The sequence below is a fragment of the Lathyrus oleraceus genome, chromosome 1, assembly GCF_024323335.1.
Source record: "Lathyrus oleraceus cultivar Zhongwan6 chromosome 1, CAAS_Psat_ZW6_1.0, whole genome shotgun sequence".
In the NCBI taxonomy this organism is placed as follows: domain Eukaryota; kingdom Viridiplantae; phylum Streptophyta; class Magnoliopsida; order Fabales; family Fabaceae; genus Lathyrus; species Lathyrus oleraceus.
Genome location: NC_066579.1, coordinates 113,995,723 through 114,007,886, shown reverse-complemented (window position 1 = coordinate 114,007,886; position 12,164 = coordinate 113,995,723). Strand labels below are relative to the sequence as shown.

At 34.0% G+C, this 12,164-nt stretch overlaps 2 protein-coding genes across 2 annotated transcripts; both read left to right on the top strand.

Moving 5' to 3' along the window:
- Positions 1–2,487: 2,487 nt before the first annotated feature.
- Positions 2,488–4,500, top strand: LOC127120607 (uncharacterized). The gene is made up of 2 exons (XM_051051111.1): positions 2,488–3,002; positions 3,439–4,500. Exons 1-2 carry the CDS (start codon positions 2,686–2,688, stop codon positions 4,313–4,315), a joined length of 1,194 nt encoding a protein of 397 aa, XP_050907068.1. The 5' UTR covers positions 2,488–2,685; the 3' UTR covers positions 4,316–4,500.
- On the top strand, positions 4,484–7,421 carry LOC127120605 (uncharacterized). The gene is made up of 5 exons (XM_051051096.1): positions 4,484–4,935; positions 5,016–5,343; positions 5,614–6,368; positions 6,694–6,792; positions 6,874–7,421. Exons 1-5 carry the CDS (start codon positions 4,851–4,853, stop codon positions 7,122–7,124), a joined length of 1,518 nt encoding a protein of 505 aa, XP_050907053.1. The 5' UTR covers positions 4,484–4,850; the 3' UTR covers positions 7,125–7,421.
- Positions 7,422–12,164: the final 4,743 nt, after the last annotated feature.

Sequence of the window (12,164 nt, the reverse complement as noted above, 5' to 3'; positions counted from 1 at the left end):
TATATTTGTCTTCCTTCTTGATTAATCATTGTTTGCAACTCAACTAATCACAACTACCAACTTGGTCACTACTTCGATCGCTATATTCAATCTTATGAAACTCCAATTTTTACACATGAATCAATCTTCCCTTGATTTGAATTCTAATATTTGAATTGAAGAAAGTGGAAAAACCACTAAAATGGAAAAAACCGACTCACCCCATCTTGGTCGCTAGCCACTCTAGACAACTCAAATTCCCCCTCATCATTCATTGAATTATTTCCTTGCTCTTCATTGAATCTACATATAATAATTATCGAAACGTTAACGGAATTGCAGGTAATAATAAATGACATCGAAGGATAGAAACATTGAAAGCTTACCAAAGATAACTTTTCTTTCTTCCGTGGTATGGGAATCCATTAATAGAAGGATTTCAATAATTCATTTCAAGCGTTTCTTTGAGGCTTCATCCCGAGGGACAACTCCACCGACATAACCCAACTCTCTGAAAAAGGTGACTAACCGCTTTTTTCAGGTAAAGCTTCTCATGTGAGAAGTCACTCTCCTTGTAGACATATGATATGTTCCCTAGTAAAAAGTGTCTTACGTTCCAAGACTTACGAAACAAACTCTTACATTGATTCTCTATTTCGGTCTTTATGGCACATACATTATCATGAGCCTCTTCGTTGAGGAGGTGACCAAAAAGATTTGATCTTCAAAATGTTTCACGCCATCGAAAAACGCTTCAAAATAACAAGTAATATGCACCAGTGTAATTAAGACTTGGCCTTACATGAGATTCACTGAGTTGCATTATACTCTGAAAAGGTGGAAGAAAAGTGACAAAGATGATTTTTCTCCCAGATAGTCACACTAGTACTGAAAGACTTTAATATAGACCCAACTCACAAGATTCATCTATGAGGGGGCAATAATCAAATGGTTCAAAACCTCTATCTGAAAATTGTTAAAGGGAAAACAGAGACCTAGGATCGAAAAACACATTCATAAAAAGGAATAGCACACTCACCATACTCATTGCAAATTCTTTTATCTTCTTGAGGGATCAATACGCCTCATTCAAAAGAGGGACCAATATTAAGGAAAGCCCTTTCGAGGCTACATTTGCAAGTAAAGGTAGAAGTTGGCGCCAAAATAGCGGGATCAACCCAAGAGACAAAAGTATCCTCTTTCAATTTTTGACTAATGGTGGGCACCGCTACCATCGATTGTGAAAATTTGATGATGAAAAGAACAAAGGTAACGACTCTAAGAAAATGTATAATTGACTCCACAAAGACCACACAATGCATTACCAAAAGAAAGACGATAGACATTATCAACGGTCCAGATCGCCTCAGAAAAACACTCAAGTACTTTAGTTTCCAAAGGTCATCGTGATAGAGCATATGAGAAGACATCTAAGGCATTAGCACATTTAAGGTGCGAGTTCCCAATGACAACAACGTCACATATTGACTTTCCACTCAAGTCGGACTACAACCTGTAGAAAAAGGCAAACGCAACAAAGTTGTTACCTTACAGGGCATAGGCGAGGCTTTAGGAGAAACTGTTTTGGACCGATCATAAGGCCCAATAGTTGCGACCCAAAGAATACATCGATTCACCAAGTCACTCGCGGGGCAAAAGTGTTATTCTGGGTTATAACATAGGTGATCCAAATTCAAAATCGATCCAACGGCTCTTCGCATCTCACACATGAAGATTAACGAATTCTTATAACCACTCCACTTATAAGGATGAAGCACGCAATTTTCCAAGTATAATTCAAATTCAAACTTTATTCACTCATCTTATTCTTATACTGACTTGATCGTTGTAGTGTTAAACTTGCAGGTCAATCCCTCTTCCACCGTACTGAAAACTCAAATCCATCGTTACAATGTACAATCTTTAATCTCCGTTTAATTATGATTCCCCTGCATAATTGATCTTTCATTTGTTACTTGTTGATCTTTCACAATCTCTTTTGTTGATTAAATTTATATAAATTCCACTAAATTTTCACACAATTTAACGAGTCTCATATAAATTTTAATCAAAAAAGAAAATCATATAAATTTTAATCAAAAAAGGAAATCATATATAGGATTCCTCTATACATAAATCTTTTAGTCCTACATGATATTGTTAAAGTGAGTGGAACAGGAACAGCTGATTTGGAAAGTTGATGATAAGAACCATTATAGCAATAGTCACAATCCATTAATTTCTTCAAACTTCACTAAATAGAGTGTTGCTACAACTTTTTCTTTTTGTACAATCCTAGTGGCGCTACTTTCACTACTAACATTCTAAATTCACTATAGATAAATGTACAAAATCCACTACTGAAAAAAAATAAAAATTAAAGCAAAAGCATGCTTCTTTTTCTTTCTTTTTTTGCTTTAATTTTCATGTAGTTGCTTCATCATTATGATAGTAGCGCAATATGTTTAAAAAATGTTTATGTATATATACCTTATTGGTATATGAAAAATGCATGCTTTCAATTTTAATAATTGAAACGTTATCCAATCTTTTGAACTTTAATAATTTGTCTTATCATTTCCATTTCTTCATTCATAAGGAATTGAAACTGATAAGTCATAACTGAAAAAATGATAAACTTCACTATAAATTTCATTATATATTGTGATCCTTAAGACACTGATACACAAATTTGGAAGAAAAAAAATGTATGTGACTAGGCCTTTGTCCATCTACAGAAAATCTCCGAGTACATTAGAGATACCGCCACCAGATGCACCATATTCAGGCTATCTAGTGATCACAGATGAAGAAGCAGAAGATGAAGACACTTGTTGTTGGAGAATATGTCGCCGGAAGAATGTGAAGAGACTGCCTTTCCCTCAGGATAAAATGTTTTCGGTTTTTCATCCATCAGAGAATGAACAAGCTTCGAGTGTTAAGGTTTGGTTTCTTCCTGTTCCTGATCATGCTTTGTCTTCCAACAGATACTATGTTATCAGAGCCAAAGGCAGACACAAAGGGTATGTTTTTGTTGGATTTTTTTTCCATAGATTTGTGTTTACAAATGTGTTTAGTGTTGGTTAGTATAAGTATACGATGGGTAGGTTAGTCATGGTTTTAACTGTGACAAATCTGTTTTGAAATCCTATTTATCTACTGTTTAACTATGGCAAGGTAAATTTTAGGCTATGTGATATAGTCAGTCTTGCACACACTTAGAGACGACCCTGCTTTTCAAGCGTATGTTTGAACTACCGATAAATTTGACAATTATATTGTACAATGGATTCTGGCAAAATTTTGGCGCCTTTGTGATTTTGCCAAACTCATTGTGAGTCCAAACATACGCGGACGGGTCTTGCAATTTCAAATAACATTCGTTGTGTGCCTAATAAGAAATCACTCATTTATTCATAGTTACAAATTCACAATGTTGGAACTTTTTTGATTTTGTAGGAAAGTATACAAATGTTCAAGAGAAGGTGACATAGTGAGTTGTTGCTTCAACAACATCTTGAATGACAAAAGTCCAAAGTCATTCAATCTAAAAGACTTGTACCAAATTTTCAAGATTCATACTCATCAAAGTGGTGGATTTTTCGCAAAGTCAATTACACCCGACGGAATTCCACCAAAATTCCTAAGAAAAAAAGGATGGAAAGTTAGAATTTCAGGTTCATATAGATCATGCAAACTAAATGAAGCTCTAGGTGTTGATGTTCCTCTAAGAGAAAAGCTTCCAAGTTTCAACTTTCCCATCTCAAGAAAAAAGTCACCAAATTTAGTTGTAGGAAAATGGTACATTCCATTTATATTTGTGAAAGAAAATGGAAGAAAAGTCAAACAACAAATGAAGAAGTCTATGTTTTATAGTATGACACTAGAGCAAAAATGGGAAGAGGTTTATTCATGTGGAAGAGATTATGATAATGACAATGAAAGTGACAACAATGTTGTGATTGTGAATGTTTATGTTGAAAGAGAAAAGGTATTGATATGTGGAATGGAAGCAACAAAGAATGGAATAGTTGATAATAATGGTTTTATATGGTTTAGAGTGTATAATCCATATGATAAGAGAAGGGTTAGTGTTGGATTAAGTTCAGCAATTATTGATAATATGAGATGGGTGGAAGAACAAGGTGGTTGGGTTTATGGTCATGGGAGAGAAAGAGATGTGAGTGTGAAAGAAGAGGTAACATGTCAAAATGAATGGAATAGGTTTGGTTGTTATGTTTTGGTGGAAAGTTTTTGTATTAGGACATTAGATGGGAAGTTTGTTTTGAGATATGATTTTAGGCATACTCATAAGATCAAGTGCAAATGGGAGTAAGAATTCATTAAGGCTTGATTTTTACTCTCTAAATATTAAAGATGTGCTTGGTAACACGATAAATTAATGATTCCCGCATTCTTAAGAAACTCAAACGAGGTTTTGGATAAGCGAGAAATCAGATAGTGGACAACACACATGTAATAACAAAGAGGTTTCAAGAAATATTATATGATGTGTTTTTATCGGGGTTGAATGAAATGTGTTATTAGATATTTTATGTTCAAATAACATAAATGAAAAAAAGAACTCTAAATAAACTTTTTATTCGATTTTCCTTAATAGTACTTTTTTATCATGTAGTTTAGTGGTGGTAATTTCATCTTTTTTGGATGAATGGGAAGGGTTTTATAGTATATTTGAGTTGAATTGTTAAAAACGCTAAATTGAATGGTTGGACCACTAAGTCAAGAATTTTCCATCCATACAACATTTTTGTCTTTGGTGCAATTGACTAATAAATAGTAATACTTGTAGATTCTACATCTCAACGACTTTTGAACTATCCTTTTATGGCATTTCATTTCATGGTTTGATGAACTTTGAAGGATCCATTTCAAACACAAAAACCAAAATGAAAGCTCTCACTACTTTTTCATCACCTTACTTCAACTCTCAAGGTAATTTCTTTGCTGGCTTTACTTTCCACATTTTAGTAGTATAGATGCTTATAAGTGTTGTATCATTTTTTTTACTTCAGTTGAAAAGCAATGGCCTCAAAGATTTTCCTTGACTACAAAACCAATGCATCCAAGACATTCAAATGGCTGCATAGTTAGAGCAACTTTGAATACTAACACTAAATCAATTGACATTCCTCATCAATGGTACAATCTAGTAGCAGATCTTTCAATTAAACCGCCACCACCATTGAATCCCAAGACTTTTGAACCAATCAAACCAGAAGATTTGTCACCTCTTTTTCCTGATGAGTTAATCAGACAAGAAGTGACAACGGATAGATTCATAGATATACCAGATGAAGTTATTGATGTTTACAAGCTTTGGCGCCCAACTCCTCTCATCAGGTTTGATTGCCATCTACCATATATGCATAACCTTTTAAACCTTAGTTGTGTCTTGATCTTTGATGTTGCAGAGAATTGAGGTCAAATATGACCTTAACCGCGCCAAAAAGAACCGAGCAGTGACAGAAAGTTCACAAACTAAAAGTGAACTGCTAGTCAGGACTCTGTTCTTTTTGGTTTGATTCGATTTAACAGTTCAGTTCGGTTTTACATTTTTGTATTCTAGCTAGATGAATGAATCTAACATATATGTTTTTCTTGTAAATTTAGAGCCAAGAGGTTGGAAAAGCTTCTTGATACACCTGCAAGAATTTACTACAAATATGAAGGTGTAAGTCCTGCAGGTTCACACAAACCGAACTCGGCTGTTCCGCAAGCATGGTATAACTTACAAGCAGGTGTCAAGAATGTTGTGACGGAAACCGGTGCGGGACAGTGGGGAAGTGCATTAGCCTTTGCTTCTAGCATATTTGGCCTTGGATGTGAGGTATGGCAAGTAAGCGCTTCTTATGATTCAAAACCATATCGAAGATTAATGATGGAAACATGGGGTGCAAAGGTACATCCATCTCCATCTATGATCACTGAGGCAGGTCGAAGAATTCTTCGAAACGATCCAACAAGTCCAGGGAGTTTAGGCATAGCTATATCAGAAGCTGTGGAAATCGCTGCTAAGAATCCCGATACGAAGTACTGTTTAGGGAGTGTACTGAATCATGTTTTACTTCACCAAACTGTTATTGGAGAAGAGTGCATTAAACAAATGGAAGCTATTGGAGAAACTCCTGATGTGATCATAGGTTGTACTGGTGGTGGTTCCAATTTTGCAGGACTTAGTTTTCCTTTCATTAGAGAGAAGCTTAATAAGAAAATTAATCCTGTGATTAGAGCAGTTGAACCTACAGCATGTCCTTCATTAACAAAAGGGATATATGCTTATGATTTTGGTGATACAGCAGGGTTGACTCCATTGATGAAAATGCATACACTTGGTCATGACTTTGTTCCTGATCCAATTCATGCTGGTAACTAATTCTATGCGATAAGAAAATTCGTCTTTTATTCATTTACTTTTTGTTATAGACCCCTCTACTATAAAACACCAATACATATACGAACACCAGACAAAATATTGATAGTTAAGCATCAATAATAATTTAAAGTAACTACATGCGTCACTGTAGTGTCAGATGACATATGTTAAGCATCATACACTTATTAACTACATGTGTCGGTGTCAGATGACATGTGTTAAGGGAAACGGAGCTCTTTGTCACTTGGACTTACCGGTGTTTTTCGTGTTATATTTGTTAGCGTAACTTGTGTATTGACAATTTTGTTTACTTGTAGGGGGGTTGCGCTATCATGGTATGGCACCATTGATCTCTCATGTTTATGAGTTAGGTTTAATGGAAGCGATTTCAATTCCGCAAACTGAATGCTTTCAAGGTATAGTTAAGGATCCGTTTGCTTTCAATTTTGCAACTTTTGATACAATGATATGTAATGAAATTGTCATTTTGATTACAGGTGCTATACAGTTTGCAAGGTCTGAAGGGTTGATACCAGCACCTGAACCAACTCATGCTATTGCTGCAACCATTAGGGAAGCTCTTCATTGTAGAGAGACTGGAGAAGCCAAAGTTATTTTGACAGCAATGTGTGGACATGGCCATTTTGATTTGCCAGCTTATGAAAAGTATTTGCAGGGTAATATGGTTGATCTCTCCTTCTCAGAGGACAGGCTGAAAGCTTCACATGCCAATATTCCATCATTCTAGTAACAAAAGAGAAAAAAAGTCCTTTAGCACTCTTTCTAAAGCATATTGTGTAAAACTATGTAGGTGGCTGTTGTTGAACTTTGGTTTAAAGTACATGGTTGTAAGGGTCATTTATTTGCTCAAACATTAAAAAGACATCCAAGTCAAGTATCAAGTGAACTAGAAACATATTGATGTCTCCCTCTAGAGTGTTCTTTGGGACTCAATCCATGCCAAACTTTAGTCTCACTTTCGTTCATTTAAGACAGATTATGATGTTTGGAAAAGGCGAAAAAATATCTATTTCAATTATGTGAATCGTTTGTACAATATTGTCTTTAATCTTATTTCCATGAAGAAAAACGGCATAGATATGCAAATCTAAGTGGATATCCAAATCTAATCAATTGGAGCCCAAAGTCACAAATGTTGTTCAAATTGAAGTCTCTGATACAAGTGGTTAAGCCATCCTTTCTAACATAGAGTATAATGAGAACCTCTGAATGAAGGCACAAATTCAAACTCCATCACTTATTGTCTATATTGTTAAGAATGATAATTTTTGGTTTTTGTTGCAAAGTCTTATTAACTTAGACCTTAGACCCTTGACCAGACGCCTCAAATCATATGTTTTGTAACAAATTTCTTTTCTCGTGATTGACTTATATGCACACATTCTGGAGTATTAATTTGATTGATGGGTCACAAATAAAATGTAAGGTATTGTTCAAACTGATTGGTGACACTTTCAACATTTGTACCAATTGTCATCAAGTAATGTAATTTATAAAGTTTATCTAAAACAATTGTTTTAATTTCTATTTAAGAACTAATATTTGTTGGATATCAAACTCCAAACACTATGGGATTGAAAATATATTTTCAATTGTCATCGAGTAATATAATTTATAAAGTGTATCTGCAACGATTGTTTTAATTTCTACTTAAGAACTAATATTTGTTGGACGATAAAAATGCACCAGAGATTTATAGAGATTTAATCTTAATGATGTGATTTAATAGTTTCCCCAAGAATTCCTTCTTGAAAGTTTTTAGTATGATGTGAGCTTTTTACCTGTTATGTCCAATCAATACGGAATTTTGAAATATATAGGCTAATTAAGTCTCATAATCGATTATGTCAAAGGAATAATCAATTATGTCACCCCTAAATGGAAGATTTTGATTCCAAGTTATTGTCAATCATTAAAGGAACATCTCCAATCGATTTTAAGCTTTACAGAGTGAAACAATCGATTACTTCTAAGGTTTAATCGATGATTACTTTGTAAAAACGTGCTTTTAACTTATAAGACAGATCCTTATTCAATTGGTTAAGTTTTTAAAATATTTTTAGATGATTTTATAAAATCAAGAGAGATTTTTCAATATGTTTAAGTGTGTGTATACGATTTGCCTTAGTGAAATCGAGAGTTAGTTTTATACCTTTGCAGACACTACTCATTCGACACTGACAAATGAACATTCATAATTTCTCTCTTTCATAACTCTTAAGTTTTTGGTTCCTCGACATGTTATCTTTGACTTTAACACTTAATTAAAAACTTGAATCTTATTCTAATGAGGATTGAAATAATTCTTCATTGATAAACCTCATCATCAGACAAACTATTTGATGAAAGATTTTTACTGACTTCACCGAACACCGTTTTACATAAGGTGTTGTCCCCATATATAGCCACTGAGAGATTGATCTCCAATCACTTGATCACCACAAATTTATCATCAATACTTGATCTATACAACTTGATCAACACATTTAGATATTCAATGATCACCATAACTTGATCTTCAAGCACATCCACTTGATCATTATATCAGATGATCTTTAGACTTCATCTTGATCAACATATATTGATCAATACATCTTGACCGTCAAGCACCAAGCACAATCACTTGGTCATCATATTAAGCACAATCACTTGATCCACATATCAGGCATAATCACTCGATCAACAACATGTCAGATATCATCACTTGATCAATCTTCAAGCATCATCACTCAAATAATGTTCAAGCACCATCACGTGAACAACAACATATCAAGCATCATCACTTGATCAATAACGTGTCAAGCACCATCACTTGAAAAATCTTCAAGCACCGTCACATGAATCAACAAGCCTTGAACAACAAGATTGTTGAATATTTATATTAAGAGCGTTGTCAACATCATAATCAAATCAACAAATAGTTGAAATATTCATACCTACAAACATGTGAATGCACATTCTCTTCCTTTTTTATGATGATAATACATCTCTCAAGGAGGTGGAAAAATAAAGAAACGAGGATAATAAATTTGGAGTGGTTAAACTCTCCTTGACAAATATATAGAGTATATCATACTTTCCTAAGATTACACTTCTTTTCCTTTGGCATTATCAAAAATGCGGGAAAAATAAATAAATGGACAAGTATGCAAGTATGGCATGAATAAAGCACACGGATTATTAAAGACATGCATTACCATTTAAGGAAAAAGCAATATATTTCATTAATTGAAATTATTGAGATTAAAGTACGAGAAGGGAAATAGCTAAGAATTAAAAATAAAACAAAAGAAAAACATAAACTTAACTAAGCAAACTACTCCAAACCATTATCATCAATGAACAACTCAGACGACAAGTAAACTATATCTTATGTGAAGTGATGTGTCAGGAAGTTGAACTTTTGTATGTTCTCTTCTGCCTTTTGATTACTTCGTGGATGAGGGCTTCAATGGAGTGTTTTTGAGGGATCTCATAGTCGAAATCATCCCGATAGTTTTCTTGTTGAGGAGATAACATTGATACTTGTTGATCAACAAAGATTTTCTTTCCTTTTGGAGGATTTTGAAATATCTCCCCATTGATAATCTTAAAGTACATGGTTTTAAGGGTTATTTGCTCAAAGATTAAAAAGACATCCAAGCCAAGTACCGAGCCAACTAGAAACATATTGATGTATGATGTCTCCCTCTAGAGTATTCTTTGGTATTCAATCCATGCCAAACTTTAATCTCACTTGCGTTCATTTAAGATATATTATGATGTTTTGAAAAGGAGAAAAAATATCTATTTTAGTTATGTGAAGTGTTTGTACAACATTGTCTTTAATCTTATTTCCATGAAGAAAATGGGCATATATATGCAAATCTAAGTGGATATCCAAATTTAATCAATTAGAGCTCAAAGTCACAAATGTTGGTCAAATTAAAGTCTCTGATACAAGTGGTCAAGCCATCTTTTCTACCATAGAGTATAATGAGTACCTCCAAATGAAGGCACAAATTCAAACTCTATCACTTATTGTCTATATTGTTAAGAATTATAATTTATGGTCTTTGTTACAAAGTCTTATTGACTTGGACCTTGGATCCTTGACTAAGACACCTCAAATCATATGTTTTGTAACAAAATTATTTTTTGATTGATTTATATGAACATGTTCCCATGTATTAATTTGATTTATAGGTCACAAATAAAATGCCAAGGTATTCTTCAAACTAATTGGTGACACTTTCAACCATTTGTCATCAAGTAATATAATTTATAAAAAAAATTATCTGCAACGGTTTTTTTAATTTATACTTAAGAACTAATATTTGTTGGACATCAGACTCCAAACACAAAAGGGAGTGAATTGTTAGAACAAGATTTGGTTATGCATTTATACCTTAAGTTTTGATGATGACAATGTTGTATTTGTGTGAGAATAATTTTGGTACCCTAATGGTTTGTTATTGTGTAGCTTTAATAGCCAATTCTGGTTCTGAGTACATGGCGTGCAACGTCATCAGTTTCTAAGCAATTGTGTTCCAAATTCCGCTTTTGTGCTAATCATGAGAAGTTCTGAAAGATATCAAGTTGTTGCTCTAATGACCTTTCATCTTCTCTGTTGATTCACTCCTGAGAAGTTTCTGAAGAGACGTCATTTTGCTGCTGCAACATTCTCTCCACTTCTACTTCTGGACGTGACTCTGATTATCAAGCTTCTGAAGAATGGCAAGCTTCTGAAGTTTTGTTACTTAGCTGCAGATTCTGAAGATCTCAAGCCAGACATTGAGGTTATCAAGGTTCTGACTGTAAACTCTGAAGATTCTGAAGATACTAAAGATCTTAAGCCAGACTGCTGACGCTGTCAAGATTCTGACAGAAGATTCTGAATTTTCTAAATCCAGCTTTATGTTTCTTCATTTCATGCTTCATCAACTTTTATCATAAGTCAATAAACTTGAAGATAAGATCAAATGGGTATGTGATCAAATAGTACATAATACAAATCAAATATTCTTTCCACTACCTGATTTTATGGACAAGGATTGTACTATACATCACACTTGTCACTGAATTTGTGGACGAAGGACAATATGCAATATCACTCCTTTCACCATCCAACCGTGGACAACCGCTCTATTTGGTTTCCCCATTTTGTCCTCCACTGGTCTTCTCCTTATACTATATAAGTGGGACTTGGAGACTTGGAGACTTGAAGAAAAGGAATGATATAAAAGAATACTGAAACGTTATGAAATTTAACAAAGTTTATTTGTGAAAAGCTATCATTTTTCTATGTAGTTTTTCTTATTCAAAATGTTTGTTTGATTCCTTAAGGAGACTAGGGTATAGTCAGATTCTTAAGAAGACAAAGATAGTTTTTCTTTGTGAATCCTTAAGGAGACTAGGGTATAGTCGGATCCTTGAGAAGACAAAGAAGGTTATTCTTTGTGATTGTTGTAATCAGTTGATTATAGTGGATTAAGTCCCTGTATATAAGGCAAAATCACCTTGGTGGATGGACTGGAGCAACTTTGAGTTTCAAGCGAACCAGGATAAAAATACTTGTGTTTTTATCTCTTTGTTATTAACACTTAAGTGATGTTCTTGAGGTTTCAAAAAAACCTTTGTTTTGTAAAATCCAATTCACCCCCCCCCCCTCTTGTGTTTTTCACACCTTCAATTAGCATTAGAGCTCCGATTTTGATTGTGATAAAAGATTTATCAATACTTCACTGTGTTCAGTAACGATCCAGTTTTGTCTGAGAAATAATGGTCG